This window comes from Hippoglossus stenolepis, chromosome 9, assembly GCF_022539355.2.
Source record: "Hippoglossus stenolepis isolate QCI-W04-F060 chromosome 9, HSTE1.2, whole genome shotgun sequence".
NCBI lineage: Eukaryota > Metazoa > Chordata > Actinopteri > Pleuronectiformes > Pleuronectidae > Hippoglossus > Hippoglossus stenolepis.
The window spans coordinates 3,343,872-3,364,412 of record NC_061491.1 but is presented as its reverse complement, the minus strand read 5'-3'; the positions used below and the strand labels follow the sequence as shown (position 1 = coordinate 3,364,412).

The window sequence follows — 20,541 nt, the reverse complement described above, 5'->3', positions numbered from 1 at the left end:
GTAAGCATTTGTATATTTGTCACACACGTTTCCCACCTCTCTTGCAAAAGATTATAATTCTCAGGTGCATGAATAACAAACAATGTATGCATTAACTTGTTAGTACTGGTCGGTATGGCTGAGAAGTGTGATGGACGGGACTGAGACACAGTGAGATCCTACCCGCACAGCTGATGTTGTCAAATGACTGGACGCGGCTACAAGAATCGACCAATGGCGACGCAGCGTTTCGGAGGTTTTCCGCTTCCCCCGAAGTTCTTGACAGATCCGACTCCAGATTGAGAGAATTCAAGATGGCTGCTACAGGTAAGAGTGTGTTTTGTATGCAAACTGTATTAAAACCCTCTGACGGAGCGTTGTTTCGCTGCTACTATGACAAATATACACTGATGACTGAGCCGTGCTGTTTTGCGCATGTGTGATAAGTAAGTCACGGTTGTGTGTTTTGCGAAAAGTAGAAGTAGCCAACAAACTGATGCGGTGGTAAAACCCCCCAAGTTGGCTAACGTTAGCTGGCTAGTAGTGATGTTAGCATTAAAGCTCGACACAGTGACTGTTGCAGGGTGCTAGCTACTGAGTTAGCTGGGTAATCTCCTCTCCCATCCCCGTGAGCAATTAGCTAGCTAGCTAGCTAACACGGTTTCAGTGTACATACCTCGATAACTAATCGTTGTTAGCATTATTTCGTCATTATGTCAGTTCTCAACTACTAACGACCACTCTTAAGTAGTTTGGTCAGTTAGCTTAAGTCATTCAACTTGCGCCCTTAGAGAAACGTGGCCTCTAAAGCTCAAAATGTCATATTGCATAGCAGGCAAATCCCATGTTAAGCTAACTGGCTAACGTCAGCTAGCATTAGCATCATTCGAGTTATTAGCAAGTTTGCTGCGTTACAACTTCGACTGTCAGCGCTTTATTATATCATTAATGTAAGTTCCTGCTTGATAACGTGGTTGGTCACAGCAGGGAAAGTTAATATTTGTTGTGTTTGGTATCGGGACTGTAAACACCGTTGTTGTTCGTGCAGCAAAATACTTAAATGTCACGTTAATACTCGATAACGTTTCGGTTACGTCTCGGTTACGTGTCATTCTCGCTTGTATAGCCAGACCTAACATTTAAGTAATTAAGATAATTGTTTTCCTCTCGTGTGAGAATCACTATGTAGCCTTCATGACTGTTTAAAGTAGACCTGAAGTATCGTGTAAATTCAATGATGTTGTGAAGTCAGGATTTTTAAGTGAACTGATTTTGTTGTCTGAGACACAGTATGTTTCTGTAGTGTTTGCCATCAATTTGTCTCCATACAACTAAGAGCAGTGTTAAAAGAGTGTAGATGCATTTATCCTCAACAAAAATGCGAATTTGATGTATTTTCCTTTTAAAAATGTAATTGTTTATGATGAAAGCCATTGAAATAGTCACATTCTGATTTGGGTAGATCTATTATGTTAAATATGATAGAAAATGCCCCTTTCCCCCGAAAATCAGCTCCATTATATTTACACAAGGTATATTTTCCTCTAACTGAAATATGTCCATGTTGTTGCAGGTTGTAAGTAAAGAGGTAACTCCTGGTTCATGCTGCTGTGCATGAAGCTGTCCTGAGGTTGCAGTGTTGCAAGTGCAAGTACTACATCCCCAAGCTCCTCTTGCATCTCATCATGTCCTCCACCTCTTCCTCCTACTCCTCCTCGGGGGAGACTAGTCCAGAGGATGTACCCCGAGGTGGGGGCACCATCCGAGTCTACCTCCCAAACAAACAGAGGACAGTGGTGAGATGATTGGCTCTATAACAATGATGCAGTGGCATACAATACATTCAATGAATAAAAATATGACTATGTTGTAACTAGTTGAGTGAGTGAGAGTTGACAGTTGCCACCTCTGTGGAATTTTTACGCCAGCACTGTGGGGTGTAAGTGTAATTACTCGCACCAAAATTTTACATCCATCACAACACATTAAATGAGTAAGCTAGTGGGCAGTTGGTGTCAAGTTTCGCAGATGGTGCTTGCTGCCATCTGTGGCTTATTTGACTCATTATTCCTATCAGACATAGATTTAATTATTCTTAGAAATAGTTGATAAATTGTGCTCTCCTGGTGCCATTGTGCTAAATTGTTATGTTAGAGATTATACTGATTGTGCGTGGTAGTTCAAGTGGTGTTGTCGACAATGTGTTCATCTTATTCATATCTCCCTGTAAGACACCAAACCACATGTTCTAGTGTTTACAGTGCAGAGCATCTGTAAATCTCAGTCTCCACATATCTACTCTCTACACTTGATTAAAATTTGATTCGATTTTTTACAGCCTTTCTTTTAATATTGCAGACAACCCATATAGGCGCTCAGCTCTGATATGCTTGGGGGACTGAAAAAACTGATGGTTAGAGAGATGCAGTGCTTTTATAAAAGGTTCATAGTAATTTGATTGGTAGCATAGACAATACAATAGTTGTGAAAAATCTTGTGTGGTAAATGCCATTGAAGCAGCAGCTGGGGTTGACGGACATCCCAGTGTTGTCCGTCAGCTTTGTTGCGGTGAGAACAGGAATGTCACATTGTTTGGGGTGAAAAAAGGGATCTGTGCTCTGGACTGAAGTTTTAGTCTGGAAATTCTCTGTCACAACATAGGTCATTTGTAGTGTCAACATTAATTCTGTATGTGACTGTCATTTATGCTTCTTAGTACTTTGAGTATGCCTCCATGTTATCTGTGTAAATGTCAATCCAAAGTCACACTTGTACAAATACAATTTCCTGTTAACAGGTGAATGTTCGTGGAGGACAGACTGTGTACGAGAGTCTAGACAAAGCACTCAAAGTGAGAGGCCTAAGCCAAGACTGCTGTGCTGTGTTCCGCCTTCTAGAAGGGTAAGATTACATTATGTCTGCTGAATTTCCCCATACACCATACAGGGATAATGGGCTGCAACAACCACATAAGATATTAAGATATTAAGATAGATAGATAGATAGATAGAGCATAAGAATTGTAAAAAGTCAAGAATAAGTACACATAATCTGCAGTGAAATGATAGCCTAGCCACCAGAACTAATACAAAGCTGTCACTGTAAAGAAGTATGTGCTAATGGAGATATTGACAATACAGATATTTTAAGTACAAGATGATTGAAAATTTGAGATGAGAGAAGTAGTATAAGGTAAGAAAAGTAACTGAGCCTGAGTACTGAAACCAAATATAAATACAGATTTAAAGATAAATAATGAAACAATACAAAAGTTGTGCATTAGACTATATCCTGTAAATTATGGTACAGCAGATGTTAAGTGTATTAAAAAATAGTGCAAGAATAAAACTTGTATATATGCTATAACACTAGAGATATAAAAATATGAAGATCAAATAAACATAAATATATGAACATATATAAAGACACAAATGCAAGTGTGCAAATGGCTAACATAGCCTGTAATGGTGGCAGTCAACCTAGTAACAGATGTTGGTGATTAATGCATTGAATCGCTCTCATTTCGCCATGTCTGAGAGGAGTTATACAGTCATATGAAGAAGCAACCTCAAACAATTGTCACAAGTCCCAGGGCTACATAATTGTACCATGTGTTTTGTTGCTACATTTATACATTTTGAGACTGAAGGCAGAGAATTAAGTGTTGTGCAGGCTTATCTCGTGTATTTAAGTTTTGATTACTTTGTAAAACAAACAAGTATAAATAGAGTGTGTGTGGGGACAATGCCTGTATCTCCCATTTCAATAGTCAATATTATATGATACTTGGCTGTAGATTTGTATTGCAATTGTATTAGAAATATTAAAATCGATATTACAATTTACTTATTTAACACCAGACCATGGGGAAAATTACATAATTGTCATCATCAAATGGTGCCCTTTTCACACCAATTATAGTGTTTGTTCCCAAACAATTTAACCATACTAACTGTGAACTGATGAATGTTTAAACTCTTTGACATTACTTTGTTAACTTTCCAGGTTTATGCAAATCATTAATTCTTGATCATCTCTCTTCTGAGATTTGTTGGTTCTTTGTTCACATCATCAAATATTTTATGTGAATAACAAAAAATGAGTGTTTTTCATATCAAAGAAAGACCACACATCTCAAATCAGTTTTCAGTGACTTGACTCCAGGTTTACTAAATAGTGACTGTGGTTAGCTTTGGTTGATGTGATTAGCGTAGAGGTTCACACAGCCGTTCTAACTCACACTGTGACTGTTTGACTGATGTATTCACTGTGGATGAGAACAATATGATTAGATTGATATGATAAGATTTGTGTATTATCTACCTTATAATTCCACAAACATCTGTCTGTATGTGGAATGCATATCCCACGAACCGTTCATCTTATCAACTTCACACTTTGCTGAAAGCCCAATTTTAAAAATGAATTACTACTGAAACCCGGTTCAAATATAAATTCTATTGAAATTATTGCTCTGTAAAATTTGACTGAAAAAAACAGGTACATAGTAAATTTAAAGTTATACAATTTCAAAAAACATGATTGTTCTGAACTAGTTATTGGCACTGATCTTTTGATTACATTTTTAATCACAAAGTGCAGAATCAATTCATTTACATCAGACTAACACCTATTGTATGTAAGGGCTATTTCTTTATCCTGGGATCTTAAATTTCGTGAACATTCGCCGAGGGAGCAACACACAAAAAAAAACATTGATTAAAGATTATTTTCCTTTGCAAATGTAAAATTATTTAAACATAACACATGTCAGTTTTAAGGCCAAGGTTTGCAAAACAGTTGGGCAACAATGCACTGCCTGTCATTAGCTTCAACTAAGTTCAGCAAATCCTCTTTAATAGTCACTTTTAGACAGGATTGAAACTAAAATACTGCTGTCTAATTAATTTGCACTATTAGTGTTGATAAGTGATCTGCCTGACACAGACTAAAAAATCTATACACTGCTCGAGTGCTTCACATCTCATATCCAGAGACCATATATCTCTTTAACAGACACAAAGCAAGTTCAGATCAGTGTGCATAGTCTCTTTCAGTCTGTCCCTCTCATAGATGTGATCTCTTGGTCAGCTACCCACTTACTTGTGTAACCATATTTATAAATTTATTATAAGACTAAAAATCACATTTATTAGCATGTTGCTGTAACTTGATTTTCACAAAGAAGGGGGGAAAAAGCTATATTGAAGTTGCTCTGTTTCAAAAAACAATGTTTGAGCTGGTTACCCCTCCGGAACAGACCATACACAATCAAGGGAAAAGGAAAGGTTGTAAAACGACTGTAAAATAGAGAAAGTCTGCAACCTGAGTTTTGCCATTTAACTCTTTTCCTTTTTGTGTCTTTGCTTCTTTAGTCGTAAGAGACTGACAGACTGGGACACAGACATCACTCCTCTGGTTGGAGAGGAGCTTTTAGTCGAGGTCCTTGATGATATTCCCCTCACCATGCACAACTTTGTAAGTAGCTGGCAAACACACGCGCCCTGTTTTTTTTTTTTAACATCTTCTCTAAAATACCTTGTATTTACACAATGCCAGCCTATCCAGAACTTGAAAAAAATAACTCACCTTATATTTTGTTTCTTGTTTTTTGCCTATTTTTTTTTTTTTTACCATGGCTTCTTTGTCTTTGCAGGTACGGAAAACCTTCTTCAAGCTAGCTTACTGTGATTTTTGCCACAAGTTTCTTTTTAATGGCTTCAGATGTCAGACATGTGGCTACAAATTTCACCAGCACTGTAGTAGCAAGGTCCCTACTGTTTGCGTCGACATGGATACTGTGAGCAAACGGTGAGTTAGAGAAGAATTGTGTCAAAGAATTATTTTTCACCTTGTCACTTTTTCTGTAACAGGTCTGCCACACATAGTATAGGTCTCCTGAACTTCAAATAATTGTTCATAATTAAACAAAACTGCACCTGCTATAGTAGATGCAATTTTTTTTTTAAATGGTGTTTGACTAAATACATCACTTATAGTCCACTTACTAGATTTTTCAGGTGCTTCCAATAATATTTTACTGTTGTCTAGAGTTAATAGTACTGTGTCTGGGGTCAAGATTTAACAGTCACAGTCCAAAAAGTAGTGTTAAGGATAAGATAAATCCAACAAATATAAGACAACTATCCTCTTGTTAAAAAGGGATTAAACATTTCTGCTGCAAGCTGAAATGTTGGTGCTACAGTGAAGGGAATTTGGGTGTAAATCATCAGGAAAAAAAATATGTCAACATCCACAGATGAGCATGATGGGTTAAAAATCTGTAAATAGTTGATTATCACATTAGTTTTTCGTTATTTCACCAGATTTATATTTTACTGTCCTTTATTTTCATCTTCGATACTATGAGATCAGAAAGACCTTTGTCATCAAACAAAAGGTTGTTGATCAATATGTTTCATTGTTAGCTGGCTTTCTTTTTTAGGTCCATGTTAAAAAAAGCAAACATGTCACATAACCAGAGCCTCGCCAATTGGATGTCCTTTGTCTTCCCCTTGTTTCATCATGTTTCATTTTGTCTCATGAGTCTCGTCCCCTCACTTTTCCCCTATGTTTTGTCCAGGTGTGATCCTAATCCTTGCACAGATGAGTACCCACAGATACTATTGCCAGAAAATTCCCCTTCACAGAGCAACCTAGCCTTAACCCCAGAGCCTGCTGGGTAAGCTCCCTCATGAAGTAAATTATGTTTAACTAAAAGGACAGCAAGGTCATAGTCTGTGAAATTGATACGTAAATACAAATAGTTGATTATTTCAATTCATCACACAGGATGGACCTCTTGTCCCCAACCTCGGCCTTTCACTTCCCCATGCCTGGAGGAGATGGCCAGTCCCTACAGAGGCATCGCTCCACCTCCACTCCCAATGTTCATATGGTCAGCACAGTGGGCCCTGTTAGTGCCAGCATGATCGAGGTCAGTGACCATGTTTAGATTGGTTATTATTGTAACTGTCTTTCATTGGGAAATAATAAAAATGGGCTAACTAAATAACTGCTGTTCACTTGAACTGTTAAGCCATTATCAGCTCTCCTTAGCTGATTGGACCTTTCGATACAAGAGTCAATACAGACTCAAAAATACTTTTGGTCAATTGGTTGGAAATATTTTGAAACATAGGAAATATACAACAAATAATTATGTTGCTCCAGTTTGGTAACATGGAATAAAAAATTAATACGTCTAAATATGCTTTCTGCACATTGAAATAAAATTAATAGATTTGATATTGTTTTTTGTATTTTGTTAGAAATCATTAACCAGATTCTCGTCAGACCTCTGATTTGATGTAAACTCTTTTATTACCAATGTATGAAGTTGTCTAATGTGAATTAACAATATGCTGTGGTTTCCTTCTTTTTAGGAAGCACTGAAATTCCACATCCCAACGGGTAGGGTTTTAATTTTTTGGTAATTTTTTTGGGGCTATTTCAGTATATATCAGTATTTTGTGATCTTGCATATTTTGTCATTCTGCTTTTGAGCTGTCATATTGTTGTGCTGCCTCACAATTCTGCAGGTCCTGAGCCCTCACCGAAGCCCTCCACCAGCCCACCCTCTTCCCTTGGCTCTCCAGGTAGGAGACCACCAAAGTCTCCCTCAGAGCACAAGGAGCGCAAGCCCTCCTCATCCGATGACAAAAAGAAAGTGGTAGGTAGTCTTTGACCTTATTTACAGATCACTGATTGTCTTTAGACAGGTGTACAGAAAGCTAATAGTGGCTGGAAAAACCTTGAACATCCATTCAAAAAAGCGTTCGGCAGAAAATGAACAGGTTTCATTTATGGTGTGAGTTATTAGTTCAGAACTTTCAGTCCATGTGTTGTTTCAGCACCGAGGTGGCTGCAGAGACTCAAGTTACTACTGGGAGGTCCACTCTCGAGAAGTGAACATTCAGAAGAGAATAGGTTCTGGCTCCTTTGGGACAGTCTTCAAGGGGAAATGGCATGGAGACGTGGCAATCAAGATCCTCAAGGTCACTGAGCCAACGCCTGAACAGTTACAGGCCTTCAAAAATGAAATGCAGGTCTTACGGTCAGTAGTGATATATTTAGGCCTTTTTATATATATATATATATATATATTTTTTTTTTAAAGGGAGTACACTGATAAACAACACAGCAGCTTTTTCTTAGTCTTCACACTGGTTTTTATGTATATAATTTTCTTTTCATGTCATGATCACACTTACTCTGACATAACTATTACATTTAAATAACTTCAACTTCATCTGGCCCTGAATGAGACAATGGAATTTCTAACCCTGTTATCATTGCTGTTCTCTGCAGGAAGACCCGCCACGTCAACATCCTGCTGTTCATGGGCTACATGACTAAGCCCAACTTTGCCATCATCACACAGTGGTGTGAAGGCAGCAGCCTGTACCGCCATCTGCATGTCTCTGAAACCAAGTTTGAGACTATGAGGCGCATTGATGTGGCCAGACAGACGGCACAGGGCATGGAGTAAGCCCTGCCACTAGTTTCCATTTCACCATAGCTACATACTCACCACTGACACGTTTTCTGTTAGTGTATGTTTTGCTTTTTCTAGAACACAATAGTATTCTGTAATAATAGATGGCAATGTGGTAGAGATGGATAATTCTTTGAGTTGCATCACTTTAACATCGCATTAATGAACTTAAAACTTGCCAAACTTGCTTTGCCCATTTAACTAGTTTAAAATATGATTTAAAAAGCAAAAAAGGTATTTGACAGTGTCAGACATAGTGCTGGAGGCACACTTGCAGCAATGGTTGTTGATAGTGTAGGAGAACCTGTAAGAAAACTGATGACACTGTCTTTTTAAAATTTGTTGGCTGTTCCCTTGATGAAATCAATGATTGAATTATTTTTCTCTCTTTCAGTTACCTTCATGCGAAGAACATAATTCATCGAGATCTGAAATCAAATAGTATCCTTATTTTCCAATGCTTTTGACTGCCAGTTAAGTGTGTGAGACAGGTAGGTGTTTGAGCTTTCACCGCTGTAGTCTCGAACAATCACCACGATGGCAATTTTGAACACAATCTTCTGCAGCAAGCTAACCACAAACATGAATCATAACCAGGCACACAGCAGTAGCAGAGTATTAGCACAGCAAGATGGTCGTTCTTTGTCTCTACCCTGGTGATTTGTATTTGAAATATAACTAGAAAGCTGCTCAGATGCCACATACCTCTGCCAAGTTTAGCGCCCTAACTTGTCATGTTAAAGAACGTGAAAAAGATTCTTCGATCTGCCCGTTTATTTGGATCCGCTCCAAAATTGTATTGGTTCTTTGGGTTATGCTCCACCCCTCAAAATTAAATGGGAATGAGTTCAGTAGTTTTTGTATAACCTTGCTAACTAACTTACAAAAAAACTAAGATGAAAACATAACCTCTTTGGCAGAGGTAACAATAACTGTCAGGGTCAAAAAAGATAAACTGCAAAGGTGATAGCATCCATATTGGGTTAAATGTGTAACCGAAGCAATATTTTCACAGTCTTCAAATTTATTTTGTCCTCACGGACATATGTAAAGCGTTCTTAGGTCCCCTGAAAGGCGCTATATAAATTCAAGCTATTATTATTATTATTATTATTATTATTATTAACATGACATAATAAAATCTGAAGATGGGTTTAGTCAGTTTTTGTTGATGGGATTATTGCACCAGCTGTGTGTTGAGATGATTCCTGAGCTCTGCTGCTAGATATTTTTCTCCATGAGGGCTGGACTGTTAAGATAGGCGACTTTGGCTTGGCCACAGTGAAGTCTCGGTGGAGCGGCTCTCAACAGGTGGAACAGCCGAGTGGATCCATTCTCTGGATGGTGAGCTTCTCATTTACTGTATATCAGAGCTTCAGACTTACTTTTTCCTTGGTTGCACTGGTGCGCCTAACTTTCATTTAGGTGCACCACTACATATTTTAGTTGCACCCAATATTTCATTTTTAGCGTCGCTTCCCATAGACATAGGTAAATTCATATCTAATTATAGAAATTATTGTCAATTCTTTTTATTTTAATCACAGAGCACTCAAAAAATTGTGATAATAAAACAAACTTTAAGTGCTTGAAAAACTCAAATAAATAGATAAACCAAACAAAAATAACTCAAACAAAAGGAGCAGTAGACGATTTCACACTCTTTCGTGGAAATGCCTGTGTCTCCATCATTCATAAATGAAATGTGCATGGAATCCGCGATCTTCAGAGACGTCTTTTTTTGGGGGGGGATGAGTCAGCAATCACTCCGATGAACTGTGCGCAGGCAGTGTCGTTGGCGTAATTTGGGTTGACATTTAACCCGTTATTTTTCATGAGGATTATCAGGGATTTGAATTTAGTGAAGGCAGTGTTAAATTTGATCATCATTTCTGATTCCTCACTTGTTTGATTTGCTGCTGACACGCTGCTGTGAGAGGAGCTGCTCTGCCAGCAACGCACCTCTCACGGCACAAGATGTGCTTTTTAGGGTTTCAATTCTGAATGCTGATGTCGAAACAGCAAAAGCACTTTTCCCTGCAATGCTTTGGCCGCAGTCTTTGCAGTAAATACAATTCATCAAGTTGGTCACTTTTTCATAGCGCAGCTATGTTTTAGAAGGCTCTGGGTCTTGATCTGGCTCTGAATCGGATGAAGCCATCTTCACGCAAGATAGTAAATCAGGATTCGGAGCGGGGGCAGGTGTAACAACTGGAACAACATAGGCCAATGATGTCGGGTCTGCATTGGGCATTTCAACCTCGGGAGCAGGTGCAACGGGCACAGCAGCATTTATCTTGACGAAAAAAGAATCAATTGTTCTCTTCATTGTGAATATATATACCCTCTTTTTTACGTTTGTCCTCTCGTTTTGTGTGTTCTGTTTGCCTACAAGGAATGTGGGTGTGGTCGACACAAAGTGCTCTCCACCCTTTAGTAAGGCACATTGCGCATGTGCTCACATTAAGCGTGCAATGCCTGTCTGAGAGTGTGTACACAAAATCCACGCTATACGCTGACAAAATAATCATTATTAATCAGTCACTTTAATGTTTGTCAAAGGCAAATGTCCATACACCCAGTTGTTTTTTATTTAAGAATATTTTTTAGGACCTGATAAATTTCAAATTAAAATATTTATTCAGATTTCGCACTGCAACAAATGGTCGCGTTCTGGATCCCTGTATATGATGATTTGGATTCAACAGAGACATCCCCTTTGTGACACCTTGTGCCAACTGACTAAGAGCTTTTGCCACAATCTCTGCATTTATTTACTTTTTCATGTTTTCCTCCTTTACTTCTCTCAATTATAGATCTAGCCTGTCGTATCTAACCATCTAAATTTTAATAAAAATTTGGATTAAGCAATATGAGCAGTCTTGTCAATGCTGGTAAATTGTCTTTGTTTGTGTGAAGCCAAATTTTGTATGGTAATATTGGACCAAAAAATCAGATGTGGCACAGTTTTATATCTGTGGCACAGTTCAGTCAGAGACATGGTTGGTTTGGTCCATTAAAGGGGACATTGTATGCCCATTTTACCACAAGTTGATATGGTTCCTTGGGGTCTTAATGAAATGTCTGTAACATACTTTGGTCAAAATACCACAAGGATCATTTAAAACAGCACCCTTTTTACCCTGTCTAAAACAGCCCTCCACAGAGTGACCTGTTTTGAGTGCCTGTTCCTTTAAATGCTAATGAGCCAGCTCCCCCCTCCCCCCTCTCCCCCCATGATTTTAAACGATATAAATTACATATTTTATATGATATAATTATCAAATATGCATCCCATACTTTGTATTCCCTTCTGTTGTCCTGGAGTTTTAATTTTCCCAATCACATAATTAAATGTCCCCCTCTGCCCATCCACTACAAGCACACAAGCAGATAGACAGAGAGAGAAAGAGAGGTGGGGGGGGGGGGCTATGAAGACCATCATTTACCCCCGAACCCCGACATTCAACGGGTACAACAACAAGCGGAGAAAGCAGAATCGCGGGCTGACCTCATATACACAGTCTATGGGGCTGACCAGCGGAGAAATGCGCGTCCCGTGTGAACAGCCAGGCGGCTGCGTGCTTGAGAACGGCGCTGCGCGGCCCTTCCATGTCCGGTGTAAACCCGGCGTAACGAGTGTGGGGGCTCTGTGTGTTTGTGCCAGTGTTACAGTAGTGCTGAACACTGCGGAAGTCTTCCACACTGCTGGCTGTGTGGTGTTGACACAAATTCCAGCTCATGCATGGGAGAGCGAGCGGTTGCGCCCGAGCAGCTGCTGCAGCCTCCCAGTCCCAACGATCCAGACAAATGCCACATGTGAGTGAATCACGGGCTGACCAGCGCGGAGAAATGCGCGTCCAGTGTGAACAGCCAGGCGGCTGCGCGCTTGGGAACGGCGCTGCGCTGCCTCGCTGCGTCCAGTGTAAACCCGGCGTGACGGGGGGGTGGGCCAAGGCCAAGTAGGGAGACTTCCAGTGTATTGTTACGACACAAAACACAGGAAGCTCATTCGAGTCACTCAAGCATGACGTTTCTGACTTAGAGGAACCATAACAAAACGCGCGAGTGTTTTTTTTCCAGAGTTTTTGGGTTGGTAGACATGCCAGATACCCACATTAACGTGTAGAAGCACTAACAAAAAACTAAAGTGGAATTTGCATGCTATGTCCCCTTTAACCTTTATGTGCCTCCAAGATGATGATGTGCCATACATAATGTAATTGGGTCATCACTGTCCAACTTTGGATAATATGATGGTGATTCAATTAGATTTCCTGCACCTATTATGTAGTAATTATTAAATATATAATATAAATGTTGTCCTTTTCTTCCTCAGGCTCCTGAGGTGATCCGAATGCAGGACAGCAACCCATATACGTTCCAGTCTGACGTATACGGCTACGGAGTAGTGCTGTTTGAGCTGATGTCGGGGACCCTGCCTTACTCCAATATCAACAACAGAGACCAGGTTATATCACACTCTGTGTTCACATCACACCCACTCAGTCTAATGCAGGGTATCTGATTCATCCAGTTATTAATTTTTGCAGAGCACGGCAATTGAACATGCTTCACATTAGTTAATTTGTGTTACATGCTTACACCAACAACCTACACAACACATTTGATTTTTATAGCCACTCAATTGACGTTTAGTGTGTGTTACAGTTGTCTACATCCCTGGAAAGAATGAATTGGTGCGCAATGGGGAAAAATGGGTGCGCAGAAGCAACTTGCAGAGGTCCGGGTTTACTTGATCATATTGCCTCTACCTTTAGCTTGATCCACACGTGTGTTACTAGGGATTGAAACCGTGAACTTGAATCCCATTGTGTACTTTAATGCTTGACAGTGGACATGCCTGACGCTTGGTGCTGGTGCGATCATCTTAACGACAACGAATCCAAACTTCCACTAGGGACACACAACATAGACAGTTTTTGTGCTAAGATGCAATGCTAGATGTCCATGCAATGCTATAGGGAAGGACACAGGAAATAAACTCTAGATGCTATATCATCACAGAGCACTGATCAACACTGATCTTTGTTCAGCGAACGCATAGATGACAATTCAAATATACCTGCTGACATTATACCTGTATCTTGCTCACTCCTCCTGGTGGCAGCTTAAGCACTGTTTGCTTTAAGAATAAAACTTGATCCTAGGATACAAGGAAATGCTTGGATGCAGCCTGCATTGTGTGTGCACACGCATTCAGTTTCCAAAACAAACTGAAATTTAGCTTAAAAATATTTAACTAATTAACGCAAGATATGAAAATGCAGACATAAAAAAAAACAATATATTAAACATCTTCATGGTCATGTTTCAAGGTTTGGAACTGTTCAACTTTAGTGACTGTTTTATATCAGCCAATTTTGTCTATCATCTGTTAACGTTTTTATTTTGAAAACCAGAAGTAGTCGGAACATAAATATGAATTCTGCAGGTTTTTATAAAGATCAGCTCTAAGTGTGAGTGATTAGAAAATAGAAGAATCTCTTGTTGACCAGTGCAGAGTAATGCGCCAAGGGGGGGCAGATCGTTGTGGAGAGCACTGATCACTGTTATAGACTGATAGTCTGATTTTTGAATTGAAAACCTTGTTTTGTTAATAAAATACTTTTTTAAAGCACAAATCATAAGGCTAGTGAAGATGCATCTCTAGAAGTTAAACTGATAAAAAAAAAAAGAATCATGTATAGAAATAAAATTCTTTGATGCATTGTTATGTATCGTGAGGTGCCTAGAGATTCCCACACCTAAAAAGCACTGTCACTTTTCACTAACTGTCTCCTGTTTTTTCTTTCTTAGATAATCTTTATGGTTGGACGTGGTTACCTGTCTCCCGACCTCAGTAAGCTGTATAGTACCTCTCCCAAGTCAATGAAAAGGCTGATTATTGACTGCCTGAAGTTTAAACGTGATGAGAGGCCCCTGTTTCCACAGGTGAGTGGTGTATAGGTAACTGTGGATGTACTGTAGCTGTCATGACTCACTGGAATTTCATCTGTCATGTAGTTATTGATTTGTAAATGCTGATAATGATTACTTATCGGCAATTATTAAATTAAGCACCTCCTCAGTTGTTTGATAAATCCAGATCTGATAGTAACAACCACATGTATATGAACATCATACCTAAACCTTATCAGTTTTCTTTACATCTGGTTTTCCTTCATCAGATCCTGGTGGCCATTGAGCAGGTACAAGACCTGCTGCCAAAAATCGAGCGGAGTCGCTCAGAGCCATCGCTCCATCGGGCCGTCCATGCCGAGGACCTGAATCCCCTCCTGTTCCACACCACCAGGCTATTGCCCCTTTAAGCTCCCTGCAGCAGTGGGCAGAGAGATGCTGTCACTCAGTCCAACACCACATCATTCCTGTGCCTCGGAGAGGCCACAGCTGGAACTCCTGACAGACCACGACCCCCCAACTCACTCTCTGCCCCCACAGAGCCTTGGAGCTTCACCACTCAGTAACAAAGTGCAGAAATAACCTTAAAATGTTGCTTAGAGTGATAGTGAATGTTGTTCTTCTTTATACAAGTGAGAAATATCTGGTCACTCATGAAAGAATGGTTGACTGTATCTAGAAATAAGTTAAAATGCCTAAGATCAGGCCAACAGAGAAAATTCATCTAACAGGTTGACTTCATGAGACACTGACCTTACGCGAGTTACAGGATGTTGACTTGTTTTGACAAAAATGTAAAATCATCATGTTTTACATGTGCACTGCAAAATTGCACTGCCCATTTCGAACAGTAAAATAGTCTTACTCAGACCTTTGAGGAGCACTGTGATCATGGTCAAACATTTTAATCTGTTTAACTTAGCCATGATGCCTGTTGGTTCAGGTCACCTGATTAGCTTACATACTTCAAATACTCTGTGGTAATGCGCCTCTTTTGGTGTAATGTAATGTAAATGAGGTTGAAGTGCTGAGATGTGAAGCAAGTGATTTCAAAGCAGATGAAGTGCCTGTTTGAGAGTGTTTTTTATTAAAGATAGGATATTTTGTCTCAATTGGAACCTCCAGTCATTACTGCAGACACAAACAATATATTTAATCACAACAACAAAGCAGCCTGAGGAGGCAGAGGGAGACACACTAAGACCTTTAGACGCGCAGAATAGGTTTGTAAAGGTTTGTCCATACACTGAACTATGCAGAACTATTGGACTATGTGAAACTGTCTGCACATAGAAGCATAGCAGTGAAAGACTAACTCTTTAGAATAACATGTCTTTATATGGACAGATGTCCTTAAGCAGGCACTCTTTTGTCTTTCAAATTACCAAGTCCTTTTGAACCCAAGCTTCCATCGACTCAACTGTCACAGGTCAAACACCAAAAGAGGATTTTACGTGTGGAAGTTGAGGAGTTGTCCCAGCAGGACCTGGTCATATTGGCTGTAAATCCAAACCAGAGATAAGCATTAGGTAAAGATGTGCATTCTTATTCCCTTTATAATCTGTTTAGTCTTAAAACCAAATTATCTGGGAACAATACAACTGGCCAAATTTAACTGGATTCAGTAATTTTTTTCAGAGTTATTACAAACCTAATAACGGAATCATGCTCCATCTTAATCCGCTATCAATTCCTGAATCAAAAGTATTTCAGGTTGTGATGTTATTTACCTGACTTTTGTTTTTGCAGTAAATTCAGGTGGAACACAGGATTAATTTGTTAGGACCAATATTCTCCAGGGAAGAATCTTTCTGATATTCAACATTTCCAAGTCAAAATATTGTGTTCCCACACATTTCATTTATGTCAGTCCAGTAAAACAAAACCTTGAAAAACATCAGTTAAATCATCACAGGACACCCAGGAAAATATTTAAATGTTCAGTTTCGGGGCTCAGTAAACCGACCACTATTAAGAACTCCCAACATTTCAGACATGGGTGAGTGTGACAGGTTGACATGTTATCTTGTGTAAAATCTAAAGTTTGCTGGTCTACCCCAACACAGGGACAATGAACAATTCTTGCATCGTTTTATTCCACAGATTTCTTTTCTACTAGTTTAAAATCAGAATGTCATCACTCTCCGGATTCCAGGATTGGAGATAGGATGGCTTTTACTGAGGTCATATCATAAATTATTGTCATTTTAGCCTAACGAGGAACTGACAGATCCTAGTAAGATGTAGTCTTAAGGTAAATGTTAAGTTGTATTGCTGCTACATTTTGTGACATTTTCATTTTTTTTCTACACCTAGAACATGAGACACACTTGTCCCACCTGACAGCACACTGCTTAACACGTCTTTTGCTACCCTGTCTTAAAACATATTCTTGATGCCCTCAAACCTTGCACCATGGATTAGCTACTATATTTCATGCATATGTGCCCACACGCATACACTTAAAGTACTACTGTGGTTCTTGAGCGGAGGAATTGACACTGTGAGTGACGTGGTAATTGGTTTCTCAAAATGAAAGTTGTAGACGACCTGGAAACTAGAACTCAATGTCAGAATGTTTTGTTGCTTTTTTCCATGCAAAAAGCAATATTAGGTTTGTAATGAAACAAAGCATGGGAATCTGTTGATGGAAGTATGATGACAGTAACTCAACATGTTCATATTCTTCCGCTAGTTTTTTAATTCTTAAATAAAAATTCCTTTTCCTGCTCTCACCTCTGGAAAAGAAGCTAAATCGATCGAGCTAAACAGTGTATTGTTGACCATGTTGCTCACAGTGTTATCTCTGCTTTAGTCATGGAACTAGTTCCTGATGTCTTTTGTCCAACATGGTAAATGGACACACACAGAAACCTCCATTCTTTTCCCCCAGTTAATTTTTGACCCCTTAGGCAATGCTCAGGTGTATCAGGCTTCATGATGCAATAACTTTCCAATAGGTGGATGTATCGTAACTTAAGCTGAAATGGTTAATACAAGCTGCCTTACATAACGATAGCACAGGGTCAAAATACAGGCTACAGCTGCTTTAAGACCTTCCTAATCAAAGATGGAACTACAGTGGTGTTTGGGTTGTAGTTTAGAGGTCAGTGTCTCTGCTGCATTACGGGCTCTCGTTGACATTGAATTCAGCTCAGGATTGGGCGAACATGACGGCTGCTCCAGTTGTTGGAGATTACTTCCTGTGCCTTGTTGATCGGGGTGCAGACTTAAGTGAAACACTGCTCCCACTGAGCAAAATACATCATGGAATTTAAGTTTAGTTTGGGACACGCTGAGCCCTTTCAAGGATTATAAAGATAATCCCATGTGAAAGCACTGTACACTGATATTGACCCATGAGACATGTGGAAGGTGGGACTTTGTGCTGAACCATGCCGAGAGCTGCTCTCTCTCAGCTTCTCTGATCTGTGACACTAGTGGGAGACACTGTATTTCTGTTGTTAGTGTCTGCACTACCAATGTTAATGATTCCAGTGGGGCTTCAACAGAACAGGATGTGGCGTCTGCTTAGTGGTTTCAGATCTGCTCTGAATAGAAGTAACCACGCCTGAAGTGGTCAGATTATCAGAGACAAAATAAAAGCACTACTTGAGAAACTTTAGCTTTGGCCTTCTGCCAAAAAGGTTACAGAGAACAAATGGTAGCATCAGCAGCAGTTGTTGTACTTTGGGTTGAATAAAGGTTCTGTCAGTAGATTCATACCTGATCTTTTCAGTCACAGTACAAGTAGTACTTTTTTAAACTTTCCTGTTTGATGGAAAGCAAACGAGACACAAAAGTAGATATTTGAATAATAATAGTTTCTGTAACAGTTTGCCCAATGGTCATAGAATTGTGGATGTTCAGTTTTCCATTTTTCGAAGCACTTTAAGGACTTGATGTGTTAAGGAGTTGATTCTTGTTGTCAGAAACAGCAGATCTCAGCCCATGATCCATTAAGTATCTTGTGAACTCCATTTCTAAATGGGGACTGCGTTGAGTGAAATGATCAGAAGCCAGAACAGCCACTAAAAGGACCTTGTGTTAAGTTTATGTCTCTGTTCACTGCAGTTGCACATTGTTTGTCCAGTTTGTGCTTGTGGTCAAGGCGTCCACTGAAACACCTGCGATCCTACGTAGACATGGTGATCGTTGGGTGGATACAAATACAGAGTGTAGAAAGAGCAGCACCTTCCTTAAGATTGTATCTACTCTTTCAGAGTTTCCTTTCCCAGAGCTTTTACGCAGACATATTTTCTCTAAATGTTCTACATTTCTGTAGCACTCTCCTGTGTGTGACTGGTCTTTTTCCTGGATCTAAAGGTAACAATTAGGGTTACTCTTCTATTTAGTTGTTTAAGCACTGGTTGCTACTATTGTTTGGATTTGATCAGTTCAGAGTTCACTGTATTAGCTTTATGATCCATATGAGTCTTGGTTTTTAGCGTCACACTCAAGTCTAAATAGACTTGCAGCAGCTGTGAGGGAGAAGTCTTGGGTGGTGTTGGGTGCTCTGCTGACTGGCTTCCTGTGTAATACTGTATGTGATGCGACTGAGCATGAAGTGGAACAGATGTTTATGTCTGTCAGTTGTTGACGAACTGTCAGCAGATTAGATGTTTATACCTTGGAACTTTAGTGTTGTGAAACTAGGGGCTGGGAACCCAAACTATTCTTTCTCATTCCAGTTATACTGGTGGATCATGGTTAGGTGTGGGGGGTGGGCATTTATGAACTGGGGTTGGAAAAGACAGTGCTTGTCTTACTCTTATTTATTGAAGACCGCGGCTCTCTGAAGTGGATGAAATGTATCCACAGACAGATCGCGCTTTGAAACGTTTATTCTCCACGGCATCTCCAACAAGGATGTTATTTTAGGCACGGTACTGTCTGTCCCTTCAAATCACTTTTATTCTCATACCGTTTACTGCAGGGGCATTTGTCATGGCTGTTCTTTTAGACATCTTTAGCACAAAGTAGTTTTGGCAACATTTTGTTCATAGGGTTTCACTACGATAGCGTTTATTAATGGCAACACTTCAGAATACTGTAAAAGTACCTTGTTATTTTGGTGAGTGGTGTGATCAACTTGAGCCTGTCCTGTGATATTTAAGTGTAGCTTTTAAGTATTTGAATGGCCTGAAGCTGCTGAATGGAACAAACCCATCGTTTCTAAACAAGGCGCTTTGTATAATCTTTGAGCAATAGCAAGGACAGAATGTCTTTTTTAAAAATCTGAACGCAAGATCAGGAATACTTTATAACAATGTCGGACCAGGTTTCCTGTGAATCGATGACTCGAGTGCATCGTTGCTCAGAGCTCAGAGGGACTTGATGTAGCCAAGGACTATGTATTTGCCTGTTCACAAAGGACATTTAATCATTGTGGCTCAGTTTTTTGTTAGTGTGGACTGTGAAAGACTGTCACAGACGACTGTGTTCATCAGGTATCGAAAGGAGGAGGGAAGCAAGTGCCACACTCACTGGAAATCCCTGTAAAAATGGACCTGAATGGTGTCTTGTCTCATTCAAGATACTGTGCTGCCTCTGGAGAATCACAGGGCCACTGGAGGAGAAAACCAGTCTTAACACAGCTGATTGTCTGAGTGAGAAGAGGATGAGAGCTGTATCAGAATAGTTTTTTTTTTGTCTTTTCATATCTGTAGGTGAATTACAATACTTGTGTTTATAGTTACTGAGGTGTCAGGGTTGTTCCGTTTGCAATAAATGGTATATTCTGCTGTGTACAGTTACATTTTTTAATTAAAAAAAATTGTACTTGTTTCTATTTTTTGTGTGATGTTTCAAAAAGAAGTGTAAAGGAAATCTTAGTATTTTTTTAGTTTTGTCTTAAAATATTGATGCAGGATTTATTCTTTAAATAAATAAACTCTTCTGTGTTACCTGCTTGTATTTAACTTTTTCTGCTTGCTTCGCACTTGTGAGACGACAAGAAACGTATTTAGTTTGTGTCTGTATTTTAAAAGAACATATTTCGTCCTAAATGTTATTAACAAGGGGAAACTGAACAGATAACACAACTGGCTGACAGAAAAGAATTGTTGATTGAACTCTCTCCTCTCAAAAGAGGAAGTGGTTAAATTTACAGCTCCATCACAGATCAGTGAACTGTGAGCTGA

The 20,541-nt window shown here is 39.4% G+C and overlaps 1 protein-coding gene across 1 annotated transcript; it reads left to right on the top strand.

The window, feature by feature from the left end:
• Positions 1–218: 218 nt before the first annotated feature.
• Positions 219–20,304, top strand: araf (A-Raf proto-oncogene, serine/threonine kinase). The gene is made up of 16 exons (XM_035165198.1): positions 219–306; positions 1,553–1,775; positions 2,777–2,880; positions 5,355–5,457; positions 5,636–5,790; positions 6,563–6,661; positions 6,772–6,916; positions 7,365–7,392; positions 7,521–7,651; positions 7,833–8,035; positions 8,290–8,466; positions 8,871–8,917; positions 9,702–9,820; positions 12,816–12,947; positions 14,297–14,431; positions 14,668–20,304. The coding sequence occupies exons 2-16, from the start codon at positions 1,665–1,667 to the stop codon at positions 14,806–14,808; spliced, it is 1,830 nt and encodes a 609-aa protein (XP_035021089.1). The 5' UTR covers positions 219–306; positions 1,553–1,664; the 3' UTR covers positions 14,809–20,304.
• Positions 20,305–20,541: the final 237 nt, after the last annotated feature.

Excerpts from the sequence above, each read along its gene's own strand:
- araf (XM_035165198.1), top strand. The coding sequence starts at position 1,665 with ATGTCCTCCACCTCTTCCTCCTACTCCTCCTCGGGGGAGACTAGTCCA. Across the intron at positions 1,776-2,776 it reads CAAACAAACAGAGGACAGTG|GTGAATGTTCGTGGAGGACA; the intron begins GTGAGATGATTG and ends TCCTGTTAACAG. Across the intron at positions 5,791-6,562 it reads ATGGATACTGTGAGCAAACG|GTGTGATCCTAATCCTTGCA; the intron begins GTGAGTTAGAGA and ends TGTTTTGTCCAG.